The 19,768-nt window shown below is 43.7% G+C and overlaps 1 protein-coding gene across 9 annotated transcripts in view; it reads right to left on the reverse strand.

The window, feature by feature from the left end:
- Positions 1-19,768, reverse strand: part of PACS2 (phosphofurin acidic cluster sorting protein 2) — a 174,671-nt gene that overhangs the window by 33,973 nt on the left and 120,930 nt on the right. For 5 of the 9 annotated variants that reach the window (XM_075131449.1, XM_075131446.1, XM_075131445.1 and 2 more), the window contains 3 exons: positions 17,993-18,025; positions 8,500-8,542; positions 1,751-1,793 (listed from right to left, as the gene is read on the reverse strand). In XM_075131449.1, coding sequence (XP_074987550.1) covers positions 1,751-1,793; positions 8,500-8,542; positions 17,993-18,025 — 119 coding nt within the window. The remainder of the gene's footprint in view (positions 1-1,750; positions 1,794-8,499; positions 8,543-17,992; positions 18,026-19,768) is intronic. The other 4 variants (XM_048861946.2, XM_048861939.2, XM_048861942.2 and 1 more) reach the window with 1 other exon arrangement.

A 19,768-nucleotide genomic window follows, 5' to 3' on the forward strand; every position in this document is an offset into this window, starting at 1 on the left:
AAATAATCCCAGCCAGGGCTTTGTCAAGCCTGACCTTAATAACTTCTAAGGAAGGAGATTCTACCACCTCCCTAGGTAACGCATTCCAGTGTTTCACCACCCTCCTAGTGAAAAAGTTTTTCCTAATATCCAACCTAAACCTCCCCCACTGCAACTTGAGACCATTACTCCTTGTCCTGTCCTCTTCTACCACTGAAAATAGTCTAGAACCACCTCAGGTAGTTGAAAGCAGCTATCAAATCCCCCCTCATTCTTCTCTTCTGCAGACTACACAATCCCAGTTCCCCCAGCCTCTCCTCATAAGTCATGTGTTCCAGACCCATTTTTGTTGCCCTTCGCTGGACTCTCTCCAATTTATCCACATCCTTCTTGTAGTGTGGGGCCCAAAACTGGACACAGTAACTCCAGATGAGGCCTCACCAATGTCGAATAGAGGGGGACGATCACGTCCCTCGATCTGCTCGCTATGCCCCTACTTATACATCCCAAAATGATGCTGCACAAGTCACTTAAACCAGACTTTCCATAGGTGATCACTAATTGTGAGTTTCTCATTTTCTGGGGCCCAACTTAAAACCATGAGCTCTGATTTGCAGAAGTGCTGAGCACTCACAGCTGCAGATGAAGTCAATGGGAGATGTGCTTGCAACATATAAAGTGCTATATAATGCCAAATACTCTGAAAAAAATCAGATCCTGGGCATTTCAAATTGGGCACCTAAAATTAGTGGATACTTCAGATGTTAATCTCTGTGCCTCGATTCTCCATCTGTAAAATGGGGACAATACCCCCTCACCTTACAGGGGTGTCATGAAGATTAATCTATGTTTGTGAAACACTCAGATACTACTGGTGACAAGCATCACAGAAAAGCCAACTTGGAAATGAGTAATTCTGTCATCAGTGGAGGGTTGTGCAGTCCATAAAGCCTGAGGCCTCATGCTGAACACCCAGGAGTAAAATATTGAATAGCTGTCCATCCTGTGCACTGAATAAGGCAGATCCTGTGGACAAAATAGTATGTGATCATGTAATTAAAGACCATAAATCCAGACCCACAAGGGGCTGCATTAAGGTTGCATAGAGCTCCCTAATTCCATTTGAGTGCTTGCTTATGTAACCCTAACTGTTCTTTTCATGTAGTTCTTGCATGTGTGACAATTTTAGCGAATATCCTCCACTCCTATTTCTGTTGGAGGACTGCAATGAGATTGTGACAGCACAACAGGCTGCTAGAGTCTGAGCTGCTGTTCTCCAAGTGCACATAAGTGGCTTACAGATTTAATCAGGAAACAAACTCTGAACCTTATTACTATGTATGTCAAATGAACCCAGGCACTGAATTCAAGTTTACACTGATGTTGCACTTTTTTTTAGTGGTTGTCTACACCAAATTTTTTCCAGTTATACCAGCATAAACATCCCATGTGAACATACTTATTCTGGGATAAGAGTGGATTTTTTCTGCTGAACTTAAATCACTTCCAAAGAGACATAAACGAAGCCAGAAAAAAGGCCCTTTTATACCAGAATAGTGCAACCACATGGGGAGTTTAGCGCTTTAAATTCACACCCTATCTTATACTGGCATAACTTTCGCCCTGTCAACAAGCCCTAACATGCCATGATTGCTAACTCTGACCTTGAGCCACTAAACCTATGCATTCATGCATTCCCATAATGTAGATATTACAGCTCCAATCTGGAATGCTACAGACGGCAATGAAAAGCAGACAAAGGTTCTATTACCTGATGTTGCTGAGGACTGTTCCACTATTCCAACCTTTACCACCTGGAATGGAAAACACAATTGAGTTTATATGTATTGGTCAGCTCCATCACTTGAAAAACTGTGAGCCAGAGGCTTGGTCTCACAAATCGCTTTCCTATCACTCTGGTGATGCAAAAGGACCAGAAAGATGGCTCGAGTGGGCAGTGGAGTACTCTACTGGTGATAGAAATCCCTGTCTGGCATACAACGAGCTATACCAACTTAACAACAGTTGGTGGTGACCAGGCAGCAACTGTGAAAAATCTGAACAGGGGTTGGGGGAGTAATAGGAGCCTATATAAGAAAAAGACCCCAAAATCAGGACATCTGGTCACCCTACAACAGTCCCCTGTCCCCCGTAAGGGGAGCATGGAACCTTGGGATGGTTATCAGCCAGTGTAACTTGAATCAACCCTGAGACTGCTCAAACTTATACCAGAGACCATATCAGTCCCCTGCTGCCCCTAGGAATAGGAACGGGAGCAGAAAGACAATAGAAAACCTTTTTTGGCTACACCACTTCAACTACCATTGAAATGCAGTCACATCTGGGGTGCACCACAGTTTCTGTTTAACATTTTACCCCAACACTATGGGATAGCCAGGAAGAAAACAGGTTTCAGAGTAGCAGCCATGTTAATCTGTATTCGCAAAAAGAAAAGGAGTACTTGTGGCACCTTAGAGACTAACAAATTTATTTGAGCATACGCTTTCGTGAGCTACAGCTCACTTCATCGGATGCATGTATCCAATGAAGTGAGCTGTAGCTCACGAAAGCGTATGCTCAAATAAATTTGTTAGTCTCTAAGGTGCCATGAGTACTCCTTTTCTTTTAGGAAGAAAACAGTATCTAAATCGGGGATCTCAAACTCAAACCACCACAAGGCTACATGAGGACTAGTATATTGGCCCGAGGGCCGCATCACTGAAACCTTTTCATACAACGATACAAAAGTATAGTCAAAAATGAAAAAAATGAAGAGTAATATAGTATGCGATTAAAAGTCAATGTACTAACTTTTTAAAAACTAATGTGAAGAGGGGTTTTAATAAAATATAAACACTCAGTAATGCACCTCACTCAAACAACATGCGCTTACTTTTAGAATTAGTTAGGTTAAAGCCCCCCCCATGGCCCCGCCCCCACTCCACCCCTTCCCCAAATCCTGGCCCCGCCTCTTCTCCACCTCCTCCCCTGAGTGCGCCACGTCCCCGCTCCTGGGAGCTTGGCTGCTGGTGTAGTCCATGCCTATGGTGGGCTGCAGGAAATAACTCTGTCGGCCGCCAGTTTGAGACCCTTGATTTAAATGATAATTTTCTAACACTAGAATTAATGCAACCAACACCGGTTAATTCTACAGTAGACCTCTCATTCTGATGGATAAAGATGAATTGATCACTGAACTAAGAATCAGTGGTTACTTAAGTGCAAGTGAACATGATCTGATTTGCAATTCCACAATCATGTAAGGTGGCTGCACTGATTAAAGAATCCTGGTTTAGCGGGGAAGTGAAAGCAGCAACACAAAATAAAGACAAAGTATAACAAATGGGGAAAAGGAAAAGTTAACAGCAACAAATATGAAGTTATGAAATGCAATATAAGATAAAGAAAGCTAAAGATATCAATGAAAAAAATCTAAGGTTAAGGACAATGTTTTTTAAACGTATCAGGAATTCATCACTTGGCAAGATGATAAAACTGTCTGATACAGACAAGGCAGAAGAAGCATTCAATAACTATTCCTGCTCTGTATTTGGAAAGAAGCCAGGTGCTGTATTCATATACAGTGAAAAAACACGTTCCAATCAAATATTAATTAAGGAAGCTGTTAAACAGCGTCTTCCAAAGTTAAAAATGTTTAAAAATCAGCAGGGCAGTATAACTTGTATCCAACAGTTTTAAAAGATTTGGCCAAGGAACAAAATGAACACTCAATGCTCATTTTAAATAAACTTGAACTCTAGGGAAGTTCCAGAGGAAGAAAGGTAGTGTTGTGCCAATATTTATAACGGGTAAATGGGGTAATCTGTGTAAATATAGGCCAATTAGCTTGACATCAATGCTGGGCACCAATAATAGAATGGTTAAATAAGGCAATCAATAAAGAATTAAAGATGGTAGCAGAATTAAATGCCAGTTAAGTTTTATGAAAAACAGGCTTTTTCAAACAAACTTGGTATTGTTTCTTGATGAAGCTAAGAATTTGATTTGAGAGAGTTGTGTTGACATAACGTTCTTGGACTTCGGTAGCTTAGTACCACACACCACTGATTTAAAAAATCATAGAAAATCAAGACACCACTGCAACACTGTGGCTAAGAGGGCTAAGATGACCCTTGGATGTATAAGTAGGGGAATATAGGTGATGTGTAATTACCTCTGTATATAACATTGGCAAAACCGTTACTAAAATACTATATCCAGTGCTGATGTCCAACTTCAAAAAGGATATTGACAAACTAAAGAGAGTTCAGAGAAGAGCCACAAGAATGATTTTGAAGCCTGGAAAACCTGCTGTACAGTGAAAAATTAAACCAGTCCAATCTATTTAGCTTAACAAAAAGAAGATTAAGAGGTGACCTGAACGTGGTCGAAGTATCTAAATAGTACAGGATTCAAAAGGCTGGTCAACCGCAAAAAGTTATTTTGACCTAGTTATGTCGCTCGGGGGTATGAAAAATTCACACTCCTGAGAGACGTAGTTATGCCGACCTATCCCCCAGCGTAGACAGCGCTAGGTCACAGAAAATTGTTCTATCAACCTAGCCACCCCCTATTGTAAGGTGGATTACCTACACTGACAGGAAAACCCGGCCTGTTGGCATAGGTGGGGTCTCTAATGAAGCTCTGCAGTTGTGCCACCGTAGCATTTCAAGTGGAGACCAGCCTCCACAGGGATGGATTTACCACAGGAAGGGAAGCACCCTTTCTGTCACTACATCTGTGATGCTGTAGTGATTCTAGTGCAGACATACCCTAAGATAGAAAAGGGATAAAACGACCCACTTACTGAAAGTGGAAACTTCATAAATTCATACTGGGAAAAGCCACAAGTTTTTATAGGTAAGGGTGGCAACCCTGCAGCCACTTACAAGAGAACGGCGTGGATTCTCCATCAATTCAGGGCTTTCAAATCAACAGTGGATTTCTTTCTAAAAAATATGTTCTCTGGTTCACCTGCAAGTTATTGAGCTTGATGCAGGAATTGCAGGGGGAAATTCTGTGGCCCATGATCACAATGGTTCCTTGTGGGTTTAATCTATGAAATTGGAAGGGGAAATCAGGACAGCAGTATGTAGTTACCTAAATTTGAGTGTGACCAGGGCCCTGAGGCTAAAGAGTGTGCCGGGGGTAATAAATAATAAGTGAGTGTGTTTCAACTTGGCAGTTTTATGAATGCAAAATAGAAAGTTTTCGTCTTTCTCGAGAGAATGTTCTTCTTCCCTATTTAAAATAGAGAAGCAATGCTAATTTAAAATAAGTCAACGTGAGAACTGCTGAACCAGTATTCTTCAAACTTTATTTGGCAAATTACAATGAGAACTAAATTTAAGTCAAGAGGAGACTCTTATAAAAACCTGAAAAAGTTGTATCGTGTGCAGTGTTCATATCACTTCAAGCCTAACATCTTAGCTCCTCTCCCTTTCATTAGGAGAGCTGAAACACTTCACGTAAGGACACACACCCATTAGTCAGCCATGACTCAGAAAAATTCATTGATCCCGGAGCTTGCAAGACACTCAAAGTCATGAGAATACTTGTCATGGAAAAGTCAGTGCAATTCACCTCACAGCCTCAGGGAGATTAGTATCTTAGTTAATAAGGGGTTTGGGACTTTGTCACTTATAGCTGGAAGTACTACTGATCTACACAAAACACACAAAAGCTGAATTAAGATGGTCAGAAGGAGGAGGAAGAACAAGTCACCCCCTCATAAAAAGTAAGGGAAGATACTAAAATGCAACAAAAAAACAGAGACGCAGAGACATCTAGTGGCTGAAGAGAAATCAACAAGTCATCCTTTAAGGTTATAATATTAAATGGATTTATACCAGAACCTTGGAGAGGACTGAATAACCTAACCAAGAAAAAAGTAAACCCGAGAAAGGGAAGATTGCTCCATTCCTGTGAAACACGTCAGCAAGAGAATCAGAGCACCAGAAGGGCAGGCAACACAAAAGTTACTATTTCTCTCAGCATGCCTACAATGGCAGGGTAAGGAGAATAGCGACTCATTCACGAAGAATTTAGCCACAGCAGCCAGGAGCCCGGGTCATGGACTAGGACCCCATTGTGCTAGGTGCTGTACATATAGAACAAAAAGATAGCACCTCCTACCCAAAGGAACAGACGTTCTAAGTGCAAGACAAGCCACAACATCAGTATAGGCAGACAGTGTAGTACAAGTAAACAATGAGACAATATTTGTCAGCATAATAGGCAATGGTCTCTGCACACCAACCGCTTAGCGGCTGTCAAGTTTTTTGTGGGCCTCAGGACCAAGGAGAGTTCTGAGGAGGGAGTCGAAGGTGGAGAAGGAGGTAGGGTTTCGGATGTTCACGGGAGAGCTCTTCCCAGGTGCAAGGGGCAGCATGGGAGAAAGTACAAAGGTGCCAGTGGGAACATCTAACAAGTGGGCATTGGAGGTTGGTATCACGGGCCAATAGAAGAGCACTGACAGCTCGATAGCAAACAAGAGATGAGAGGCTGGGAATTGACTGCAAGGCCTAGAAAGTGGAGAAGGGAAGCTTGTATTTGACGTGATAGAGAAGGGGGAGCCAGGGCAAGGATTAAAAAGAGAGGGGGTGACATGGTTAATGATGAGCTAGGAAATAATCTTTGCAGCAATATTCTGAATGGGTAACAGCAGGACAAATGCAATCTTGCCAAGGCCAGAGAGGATGTTGCAGTAAGCAAAATAAGAGCTGAGAGCCTGGACAAGAGTTTTAGCTATGTGGATGCATAAGAGAGGCAAGGCTGGATCTTAGAGATGTTATGCAGAAAGAAATGCAAGATTTAGATATAGGCTGGATATTGGGCCGGAGTCATCCAGCTCTCAGTCACATGGTTTGAATATTAACATACTAGTACTGAGAAAAGTGGAAGGTTAGCAGATTTCATACAAAGTATTCCAAAACCAGAACACTTCATTTCAACAGTTAAGGGAAAACAAGATGACTTGGGTAACTATAGGCCTTTTACCCTGACTTTGATCCTGAACAAGATCATGGAAAGGCTAACATGGGATATAATCAGTAAAGAAGTAAAGGATGGTAATTAATGACAAGCAGCTTGATTTAAAGGAAAATAGCTCTTTGTAAAACTTAATTTTTTTGATGAGGTTGTAAATTTGGTTGATAATGGTACATGCATTGAGATAATATATTTGGGCCTCTATAAAGTGTTTGGCTTAGTATCACACAATAACTAGTCCTACTAGTTCAACATATTAAATGGAGCCTCAAAAGAAATTCTATGTGGGAATTACCACCCCAATGGGCGTGTTTTTAACGTGGTCTGTTCTGATAACCGGGCCTACACATTTAACCTAATTGTGAGCTCAACTGTAGAAAGTGAATGAAAGTTCATGAAGGGTCACAATAACCTGCAACAAGTGCTGGTGGGAAAAAGGTGCAAAAGGGAACAGCCAAAAAGGAATGCTGATATAACTCCAGGACTGTACCAGGCATAACTTTAACAAGTGGGGGACTGGAAATCAATGAACCAAATTTGGTGTCTTGGAAATTAGGCTTAATGGGTGAATAAAATAATAAGGGGATGGGCTAATCCACCCTCCACTCCCTTTTAAAGAGCCTTAAATGCAGCTATAGAATTTGTAAGTTTCTTTTTCAAAAAGGCCATGTTTTCATTTTGAAATTATTGGTAAAAATTCATTTTGAATCAGAGTTATAAGTTACAGTGATGTAATATGCATGCCTTTATATGCAATATTATGCTGGCAGGGTAACATTTGAGGCTGTTAACTGTGGGTGTTCTGGCTTTACAGTGACTCAATTTTGTAATTAAATGTTAATTTAAATAAAGACTTTCTTTTCTAAGCATTAGATTTGCTTTGCATAACACTTCTGATTTTAGGGAATTTCTTTACCTGTCAGGAATGGTCTAAACTCTAGATAATACTTAGTGCTGCCATGAGTGCAGGAGACTGGAGTAGATGACCTCTCAAGATCCCTTCCAGTCCTACGATTCTATTTACCACGCACTAGGTACCACACAATTCTGTGCAGCTACAGGTAAAGTGGTACACAAATTTGTAATATGAAGTGCCAAGAGTTGGCTGCAGAGAGAAAAAAGAGTAAGACTTTTCTCAACTTGAATAGTTTCCAGGTAAATCCTCAACTCAATTTCAGGAAGGGCTTTACTGGTAAGTTTCATTTTTTTAAGAAGAGGAAACCCTCTTCAGAAAGCAAATTTTTGTAGATGGGTTGGTAGGTGATAGACACTTAATATCTTGAAGTCTTCAGATCAATAGTGGATGCCTTTCTGGAAGATTAGCTCTAGTTAAAGACAAGAACTGGACTCAGGACAGGGGTAACTATGTGAAAATCTATGGCCTGTATTATACCATATAATGTCAGCCTGGATGATCTAATTATCCCTTTGGGGCCTTAGAATCTATGGATCCAAGTGAAATTGTTAATAATCAACCTTGTTTTATGAAATTCACCAAACTTTAACCTGCACATCAAAGCAAATACTCACCCCAACAAAGGGAATGAACTTCTGGGATGATTCTTCATCAGGGCTAGAAGTAACGAGGAGAGAGTGATTAATAAGAAGTTCTTTCAATGCTGAGAAAAAAATTCATGTTACTGTTTCAATCAAGCATGCAGCAGGAACTGAAAATGTGCAAGCGCCAATTCTATTTCTTCTCTCAGTGTCTCTCTGACAATATTCCGAGAGCCCACACCAGCTGGGGAGTATTGCACCTCCTCAGAAGTCTTCTTAAAATAAAAGAGGAAGTTTTCCCCCCCTCTCACTCCCTTGCTGTTTTTTTGGAGAGAGAAACATGCTTTAATGACATGGCAGTAGCTATACTCATACACATGACTTCCTACTGCAAAGAAATGAACCCGTGCCACAACATACATCACCAGCAATACAGAGACCTGCAGGTTACTTACTAATAACTGAAGCTCTCGGAACACACTGCCTTCACGAGTCCCACTTTGCAGTCGAGTAGCATACCTTGCAAATCCCAGAATCACTAAAGCAGTCAGCCTGCTATGGGTTAACAAGCCATGACACCTTACTTGTGTGGCACCAGACACACACATGCACAAAAACAGGTAACACTGCCACAAGGAGCTTACACCCTGAGTGAGACACAACGCAAACAAAGCCCAGACCCAGAGCTGGAACAGAATGCTCTTGGAAGATCACTGATGTTTAGGAAGCAAACTGGAAATAGTGACTTCAGGAGGGCTGGGAGGAGAGGCAGGTGGCTCACCCAGACAGTGTAATGGGACACAGACAAGATGTCCCACATACAGCCCCAAGTGCGGCAATAACACGACTTACACTTTGAAGGAGGTGGTATATCAGTCCTGCCCAGAATTCAGAAACATGGAGGAGGGGAGAGAAGAAATCCGTGGCGCTGTGGTGGCACAGAGGAAGGAGGGGGAGCAGGAGGCACACGTGGGAGGCAGGGAGACAAGAGGGAAGTGATGGGTAGGAGAGGGGGAAGGGAAGGTGCTTGGTGGGAAAAAAGCTTGAGGGCAGGGGTCCCCAATGCGGTGCCTGCAGGCCCCATGGTGCCCGCTGGGGCATTTTTGTGAGCCCGCAGGACACCCCGTTGCCGGAATGCCACCGAGAAGCGTTACCATTTCTCGGCGGCATTTCAGCAGCGACGCTTCTTCCCGCTGCCACATCTCTGCGGCGGCATTTCGGCGGCAGGGTGTCCGGCGCCTGCCATAGTCTTCTGGAAATAGCAGTATGCTATTCCCACAAGAAAGGTTGGGGACCACTGCTCCAGGGCACCATGGAGGGACACGATGAGAGGTGCAGGGATGGGGACAGAACGGCAGAGGTCAGGAGAGGGCAAGGGGAGTCACTCTCCAAGCAGCCACTGGAGAGGCCTGAAGTGTGCGCTTGCACGTCTGAGGCTGAATCTGAAGTCGAAGAAAGCAGGTGGGAGAGTTTTAAATCTCGCAATTTTTGAATGCTGGGAGCTTTACACTCCGTCAAGAAAGGCATTTGCTGTAGCCTGTACTACTGCAGAGCGCGGCTCAAACACTCAAGACATGGAGTCCATCAAAAGAAACAAGCCGCCCCGTGGTGCTCTCTGCAGCAGATCCTCTGAAAAGGTGCGGAAACATGAAAAATGCTGACAACTGTACAAGTCGGACTGGCTAGACAGCTTCCTCCCAGCCGTGTGTAAGAGGTGGCACGCAGCTGAGGGATGTGTGACTCAGGCACAGCTCCCGCCCTGCTTCAGGGGCAGGGGGTGTTTTACCATAGCCCTTCTTATGGTGCAACTTACCCTTGCACTGGCTCAGCTGGTAGGAGTGTTGGGGTGGAACCAAGGCTCCACTCACTTCCCGACCCAGCTGTTTTCTTCATGCTTCAGCCACGCTGAGCAAGAACTAATTATACAGACGCTCGTGTCCTTTATCTAGGCTTTCCATCACACCCTTTTAACTCCAGTGCTAGCCCTTGCCATTAAACCTCTAGAAACTTCCCTGAACGAAACCTGCTAGAGTACACAGCAGAGAAACTGGGAAGTGCTACTGAGAAACCTCTAACGGACTATGGAAGTTGTAGAGCTGTTGAGATAAAACAGCAATGGAATCTCAGTCCTTTCCTTCCTTAGCTACAAGTAGATAAGTGCTGTCCTCATCTGACAGCCTCACACTGCCTGGTCACTCAGTGGGATGATGAAAGTACCAGAGTATCATGCTTCTTACTCTTGCTGCTATTCCAGTTCTCTTTAAGCACTAAAAAACCCAAACCAAACGCCGTTGCAGCAGAACATTTGCTCAGTTCTGCTGAGGACAAATGCAAGTACCAGAGCAGATGCCTTCCAGGGAAAGCCAAGATGTCTTTGATTCTAAAATAGTAATTTGCCCATTTTAAATGGCAAGTAATGGTTCATTTCTTAACTAATGCTCTTGACAGTTGATTAATGCTTCTTAAAATGACAACTGAACAGATTTCAGTTAGAAGCATTAACCCAAAATCACTTAGTTTGGAAGAATGCGCTCTTCTTTAAATATTGTTCTTGTGGGCCATATAGAAGTTTGCTTATTTTTATGTCTATTAATTATTTTAATAGAAAAACACCAGCAGGATGGATGGACATACATATAAGTGGTGCTCAGAAACAATCTGTGCCACAGAAAGCCTTAGCAGGTAGCCAACTGTTACACTGGGAAAAAAGGCAATTTTTTTTTTTAAATGATGAAAACAGATTAGGAAAAAGTGGATGAAAGTAAAATTCCCTTCTTGAAGTCCTTGTTAAAATAATAATTTATTCTATCGGGAGAAATGACTGAATGCCCAACCTTGTAATGTACCAGTAATCAGGACTGCTAGGAAGTACTGAAGTATTTGACACAACACATACCAGATTAGATATCAGAACAAGCAATTCTAAGGTGTGATTTTTTTTTTAAAGTGGCTTTGAAAATCACAGTCCCAGGCTCCTTTATCTGATACATCTCTTGTATTTAACTTTTGGTTCTTGAGGTTGGATGAGACTGGCAGGAGCTGGAATTGGGGGCTGCTGATCTCCCTCCCTTCCCCAAACAAACAGTGGGGAATAAGTCTTACAAGCCAGCCTTTGTCCAAAAGAAAAAAAAGGAACAGGGGATCAGGTCGGCTTCACCTGGCTAAACAAGCCCAACGAAGGCCTAGTTTGCACTAGAAAAGATTTTGATGAAATAGTAAGTCAAGAAGGGTAACCTAGAACTACAGGGATTTTAAATATGATAGTGAAGAAATTAAACAGCTGCCCTGATCTTGCAAAATGTGGTCACTGTATATTAAGCTTCCATTTATAAAGGGTGAATAAACAATTAACGGGTGTTCTCAGCCTGTTACAGACATGAGGAGTATGCTACAGAGGGCAATCAAATCAGCAGAAGGTGTTTGAGTTTAAGTAACCAGTTGACATGCAGAGCGGGATAACACCACTTTTCTAGTCACAGGGATGGGAAGGTTAAAGGCATTAAGATTGTGAGGCACTAACCTATTACAGTGATAGGTGCCGGACAAGTACTTAAGGTTGGTTAGTCAATTGTTAGCCTTTTATTAAAACACCTATTAACTCTTTATACACTATAAATGGAACTTTAATACAGAGCGTGACACCGAATGTATCGAGGGGGCTTGATTTTACAGTCAGAGGTCCAAAACCAGGCTCTCGGTTCCAGTAATGCCCCCATATGGTCAGCAGGAGAAAGGGGTAGCAGTTCTGTCCCACCAGGTGAGGTCTTTGTGGCCCATTACACTGGTTGAAGGCCAAGTGCCAACAGCAGCATCATGCAGGGCAGTCACTCCACACCCCAGAATTCTCATCCTTAGGGATGAGGGCATCAGTGTTTGCGGCTAATTTACTGCAGATGACAGTCACAAAAATACTGGTTTTGATTTCATCAACTTGCATTGTGAATAAATGGATGAAATGGCCAAAAGTCATTTAGACTCTTTGGAAGATTCACTTCCAAATTTGATTTCTCCCTGTGGGTGGGAAGCGTGTCAGTCTTTCTCCGCAACTTCGGACCATTTTCAGCGTTTGTCATACTCCTGGGCCATGTCACATGCATGGGTACTCTGGGTCCTCTCGTGTCTGAGGCACTTTTCAAGTCATTCACAGATCTAGCCATCTGTTTGCCCTCGTTTCATTGCCATCTCCGATAATGCAGTAATGGAGCTGGGTTCCAGGTTACTCACTGGGTTCCAGGTTACTCACTGGAGAATCCATGGCATTCCCTACCATCTGACCTAAGCCATGCTATAGGCTCCATCTCTGCCACAGTAGCACACCATATGCGAGTGCTCTTGGTCTCCCGAAAGATGTAAAATTCTTATTAGAGTGACCATAAGCCCTTGCAAAACCAGCAACTTTTCCTGGAATGCAGCTATTGGCAATCATGACAATACAACAGAATGTAGTAAAACATCACATTTCAGCCCCATTTACCCCCTGCTGCACAGTTCAGAGAGGTCAAGGGCACAAAATGCATCAAATTATTCCCTCAGAGTGCCCCAAAGAGGAAATGCTGTCATGTTTTCCTCAAGTGCCGCCACAGATTCTCACCAATGCCAACCACAACAGGTGGGCATGGCTGAGCCAAAAAGAGGCATGGTTCTGGGGGTGGGGTGGTGGGGGGTTTGAACAAAACTTCCATTGCAGGCTCCCCCCTAGATTCCAGCATACAATCTGGCAAGCTTCAGAGCCTGCGCTTTGGAAGAGACAGTGTTGGGTGCCGAGCCCTGGGGCAGTGTGTCCCGTTGCGAGGGGAAATATCTTTTAGACATCCTGGGCTGCTCAATGCTCACTGGCATGTGACGCGCTCCGGCAGCATTAACTACCATGGTGCAAGGAGGGCATGGGGTCTTGCCTTGCAGCAGCCAGGTCAGTAGTGCCACCTCCAGTGGATAGGCCTGGCACTGGTACAATGCTGCTGGTGTCTCTAACACCTACTGAACTGGAGGCAGCTTTCTAGGCCACAGCAGTCCTATACTCCACCAACCTTCTCTGACCAGGGTCAGCAATATGCTGCACTGACCCACTGGCCTGCAGCCAATCAGCTCACTGGTGACCAGTAAGGGGGACCTCATCAAAAGCAGCAGGCCCGTACCAGTGTTACTTCCACTTCTTGCTGTCGAGGGAGCTGACCTCACAGTATTTCAAACACCTCCCTTTCTCCTTTCTCAGACATGGGGAATGGCTGCTACCACACCCCAAGCAACTACCAACGTGCCCAGAAGAGCATGGCTAGGGAGTGAGAGGGGAGGGTGCAGGGCACAGGTCGTGCTACTCTTCCGGCATATTCTCTGCTCACCCTTCAAAGAATCATAGAATATCAGGGTTGGAAGGGACCTCAGGAGGTCATCTAGTTCAACCCTCTGCTCAAAGCAGGACCGATCCCCAACTAAATCACCCCAGCCAAGCCTGACCTTAAAAACCTCAAAGGAAGGAGATTCCATCACCTCCCTAGGTAACACATTCCAGTGCTTCACCACCTTCCTAGTAAAAAAAGTTTTTCCTAATATCCAACCTAAACCTCCCCCACTTCAACTTGAGACCATTATTCCTTGTTCTGTCATCTACTACCACTGAGAACAGTCTAGATCCATCCTCTTTGGAACCCCCTTTCAGGTAGTTCAAAGCAGCTATCAAATCCCCCCTCATTCTTCTCTTCCGCAGACTAAACAATCCCAGTTCCCTCAGCCTCTCCTCATAAGCCATGTGTTCCAGTCCCCTAATCATTTTTGTTGCCCTTCACTGGATGTTTTCCAATTTTTTCACATCCTTCTTGTAGTGTGAGGCCCAAAACTGGACACAGTACTCCAGATGAGGCCTCACCAATGTCGAATAGAGGGAAACGATCACGTCCCTCGATCTGCTGGCAATGCCCCTACTTATACATCCCAAAATGCCATTGGCCTTCTTGGCAACAAGGGCACACTGTTGACTCATATCCAGCTTCTCGTCCACTGTAACCCCTAGGTCCTTTTCTGCAGCACTGCTGCCTAGCCACTCGGTCCCTAGTCTGTAGCGGTGCATGGGATTCTTCCGTCCTAAGTGCAGGACTCTGCACTTGTCCTTGTTGAACCTCATCAGATTCCTTTCGGCCCAATCCTCTAATTTGTCTAGGTCCCTCTGTATCCTATCCCGACCCTCTAGCATATCTAGCACTCCTCCCAGTTTAGTGTCATCTGCAAACTTGCTGAGGGTGCAGTTCATGCCTCCTCCAGATCATTTATGAAGATATTGAACAAAACCGGCCCCAGGACTGACCCTTGGGGCGCTCCGCTTGGTTCCGGCTGCCAACTAGACACGGAGGCATTGATCACTACCCACTGAGCCCGACGATCTAGCCAGCTTTCTATCCACCTTATAGTCCATTCATCCAGCCCTTACTTCTTTAACTTGCTGGCAAGAATATTGTGGGAGACCATGTCAAAAGCTTTGCTAAAGTCAAGGAATAACACGTCCACTGCCTTCTCCTCATCCACAGAGCCAGTTATCTCGTCATAGAAGGCAATTAAATTAGTCAGGCATGACTTGCCCTTGGTGAATCCATGCTGACTGTTCCCGATCACTTTCCTCTTCTCTAAGTGCTTCAAAATTGACTCCTTGAGGACCTGCTCCATTTTAATTCCAGGGACTGAGGTGAGGCTGACTGGCCTGTAGTTCCCCGGATCCTCCTCCTTCCCTTTTTTAAAGATGGGCACTACATTAGCCTTTTTCCAGTCGTCTGGGACTTCCCCCGATCGCCATGAGTTTTCAAAGATAATGGCCAATGGCTCTGCAATCTCATCCGCCAACTGCTTTAGCACTCTCGGATGCTGCGCATCTGACTTGTGCTCGTTCAGCTTTTCTAAATAGTCCCGAACCACTTCTTTCTCCACAGAGGGTTGGTCACCTCCTCCCCATGCTGTGCTGCCCAATACAGTAGCCTGGGAACTGACCTTGTTCATGAAGACAGAGGCAAAAAAAGCATTGATTACCCTTCTACCCAGTGTGCTTTTTTTAATGCATGGGATGACAACTGGGGCCATTCAGTTTGCAATAGAGCAGGAGAGAATTTGTTTACAGATCACAAATGTACTCTACATTTTTAAAGAGGCAGTAAATGACAGATTCCCCAATACAAGTGAGCAGTGCTTTCATTTCCAAAGCCAAGCTGCAGCCTAGATTCATGCAAATGAGATCCAGAAGCCCCAAGGCTTCAGAATTACCATGGGCAACACTAACTTTGTTGTCCACTGCCATGAATGCTCGATGACCTGGCTGGACAACTATTGTGAGTTACCACTGGCAGACAAAGTGTTCCAATTATGACAACTAAAGCCTACAAAAATTCTGTACAATAGAGTGTTTCCTTCTAGAGAACAGGGTATGTCTAATCCAGAAGGTGCTCCAGCAACACAGCTACGCACCAGTAGTGCTGGTCATATAGACACTTACTACAGCCCTGGAATGGTTTTTCCATCTCTGATGTAAATCCACCCCCTCACAAGGCAGTAGCGAGGCTGATGGAATAGTTCTTCTAATGGGGTTTGGGTGACCTAGCTACATTATACAGAGTGAAATTTTTCACAGCCCTGAGCAGTGTAGCTCCCTTGACCCACATTTTGGGCGTAGTCTGTCTGTATGAGACCTGGTCATCAGCATTACGTGAAAGATGACTAAGTACATGGTAAGTAAATGACCCTTCCCATTGATACCATTTAATCTCATCTGGACTGCAGCAGTTTTCTGCTATTCCGTAACTAAAGCATTTCTCCTCCTCCCAACCCTACCACCACCACACCCACCCACCACAGAGAGTACATCACCCAGAAGAGACAAAATACAGCAAATCATTTTCTCCCTAAACCCCTTCCTCTCCCCAAGTCTCTGTATTTTGGGAAAGTCAGCGGATGCTCCAAAGAAACGGGGCAAAGCTTTCAGACAATATGCAGTCTATCACAGGCAGTACATGCTTCAGTCTTGCCATGACAAACAGAACAAGTGGTGAGGGGTGGCGGGGCGGGTTGGGTGGGAAGGAGAGCAGAAGTCAGTTAAGTTAGGAACTGGCAACAAACAAGTTATATAAAGCAGTTCATTACATATGGCTAGGTTCTGGAGACTGGTTTCTCTCTCTGGTTTTGGTGTCCTCAAATCACTAGAGCTTATTTAACAGAGCAAGTGCCAGGATGCTGGGAAGATTTTTAAAGTGTTTCTAAAAAGCAATTTTCATTGAGCTTGTAGAATAGAGCTGCTTCCTCCAAAGGAATGAGTAGCTTCGAAGAAGTTGTTTCCCTCAGCTCAGTACGGAGATTGAGAGCTCTACAAGGCCTTGTGACTGGAACACTGAACAGAGGTCACTGGACAGTTCAGAACTGGGGCAGAATGCAGCATCTGTCAGACCACGAACACCAACTAGGGTTAGAGAACTGAATGCCTCCTGCTACTCTTGCTACATTCTCGTTTGCCCGCCCCACAACCTTGTCTTAGATTGAAGAATATGCAAAAGCTAGCCTGAACTTATGGAGGCTTCCATTCCAGGAGCTACATTTCTCTTCTTTCAACTTGTTATTGGGAAGGGAACAGCTGGCCTGTAATCTTGAAAGACCCACATGCTTCTACTCCAGATGAAGAGGTTCCAAAACCTGTAGTCTCAGGGTACGTCTACACAGAGATAAAAAAGCTGCGTCTGGCCCATATCAGCAGACTTGGGCTGACGGGCTAAAAAACTGCTTGGCAGACATCCAGGCTCAGGCTGGAGTCTGAGCTCTGGGACGCTGCAATAGTGGATGGTCCCAGAGCTCAGGCTCAGCAACCTTTAGCTCTGCAACCCAAGTCAGCTGGCCTGGGTCAGTCACGGCTGTGTCACAGAGCTTTTCTCTTAGTATAGACGTATACTTAGGGGGTACACTTGGTGCCATTGTTGGGAGCAAAGAACATTCTTTAAAATTACACTTCTGGTGACACTTAAAACCTTGGTTTAGTGTGGATTCTTTATATACCACAGTAAACCCCCTAATAGCTGTGACTAGAAGATAAAAGGCACATGATCAACATAAAAGCCACGTTTATAATAACCTTACCTGTACTGATATATTAAAACCAAAATACTTCACAATTCTAAATCACTTCTACATACATGTTACCTATTAAAATCATTTGCTTAACTCAGTTTTGACAGTAGGAACCAAGACTGGCTAGTTTCACTTTCACATTCTCATGCCCTCAAGTGACACTGGCCAAACTTCTTTATTTTCTGGATAACATTTCTATTCTTAAATTTATTTTCTGTGAAACCTGCATTTCGGTTCCCCAAACAATTGGCTCTGTGGTCCTTGGAACAGTGCATTCTGCCACCAGAGGCAGGAGTGTGAAAAGGAACAAACAGAATTTAATCTGAAGCACAAGTTAAGCAACCCAGACCTGCAGGAGCTGTTAAACAAGATATGAAAGACCAGCCCAGGAAAAGTACAGAAGGTACAGAATGGGGAAGGGAACCTAAAGAATGGATACCTTATGGTAAAATCAAAATGAAAGCTCTTTTTCCTTTTCAGAAAGCAACCAAAGGAAAAAATGAACACGTTATTATACTTATGATAGAAAGCAATACATTCATTTGGGTAGTGCTAATGGAGCCCTACTTGTATATGTTACTTTAAAAAATAATTCCTCCAAGTCACTGCCATCAGTGAGCACAGTTTCTGAAGGAAACCAGAGGTGGGAGATAATTTCCCATCACTCCATGTGATAAATTGCTTTCCTAACCTCTCTAATTCCCTATGTGGTACTTGGCTGAAAGCAGAAATTGTTTGAACAGATCCATAAATAGATTCCAGAAACTCTAATGACCTCACATTTTAGCCAGGAAGTGAGGAAGATACCAGGGAGTGAGGGCCTGTGGCAATGGTTGAGGAACCAAATAAAATTCTTCATTATTTCACTTCAAGGTAGCCCCAGACAGACCAAGCAACCTTTGCATGGCTTCAGGCACAGTGCACCAAGAGGACCTTGAAGGGTGTGATGCCAAGCCTATCTTTAAAAAGGGAAAAGGTGGAGTAAGGTAACTATGATCTGTTACAGGCTTGCGTGAACTGCCCGAATCTATTATAAAAGACAGCTTAATGGAATGGGGTGGACAGACATGGGTGTAAATAGAAACCAGCACACTTTAAAGAAATCTGAACAGCTGATCTCAGACAGAATTATCCTCCTAGTAAGGAGGTCAGACAGGCTGTTGACCAGGGAAACACATGTGACGTCTAGCTAGATGTCAGAACGTTTTCAACAAAGTACCACTTGCAAACTTGATTCTTAGATCAGCCAACCTGGGCATGGCAGAAAGTCAAAGTGGGTAAACTGGTTAAATGGGAGTGCTCATTATAAACAGGAACCGGTACTAGAAATGGAGAAGTCAAGGGGGAACCAAACAAGAATACAATAGTTAAAGCATGCAGGAAAGACAAAGGCAGCAATATTAGAACAAGTTAATGCTGTAGTAAAAAGATTTAGAATTTTCTCCTGCTATTTGTGGAGAGAATGCAGTTTCATTCATAAATCAGGAGTGAGACAATCAATCATGGTGCCACAATGGCTAAGCAACCAAATGGCTAAAGTGTTATTAGGTTAATATTACAGAAGAAAGTTTGGGCAGGAAGTAAGGGAGACATTAAAATACAGCTAATGAGACAAGCAGGTTAGAGTATTCAAATATTTACTAAATCGGCAGCTCTGGAGATATCTAGTTGAGGGGGCTATGAGAGTGAACTAAGGATTTTATTGAACCACTTCAGTTACCTCCAGAAAGAAATGGGGAGCAACTAGAGGATTGCAAACAAATATGCTCCCAACTTTCAAAGAGAAAAGAAAAATAACGAGTAATTATTGCTTGTAAATTTAGCTTCTACTCCTATAAAAATTGAATGTGAAGTAACTACCATGGTACCAGTGTACCATTAAAGTCACAAGTTCTGCACCAATTTAGGAAGTATCATTAAACTCAGCTTTACCTCACCCATGTGGCATATACGCTATATTTGCGATTTTTGTCACTAATTGAAAAAGTAACGCAGGTGAGTTAAAGCTACCTTGAGAACTAAAGGAATCAGGAAATACAAGAACTCAATCTTGCTAATATTGGATTACTTCGTCTTAAACAGATAAGAAAACTCCTATGCCAACATTGGGCCTCACTCCCATAGGTCCCCCATCCTCACTGCTATACTTGGGCATAGCCGCTTCTGCCCCGCTCCCGCTTTGCTCCTATCCTGTTTCCTGACTCCCGTACTCTCC

The sequence above is a fragment of the Caretta caretta genome, chromosome 8, assembly GCF_965140235.1.
Source record: "Caretta caretta isolate rCarCar2 chromosome 8, rCarCar1.hap1, whole genome shotgun sequence".
Taxonomy (NCBI): Eukaryota; Metazoa; Chordata; order Testudines; family Cheloniidae; genus Caretta; species Caretta caretta.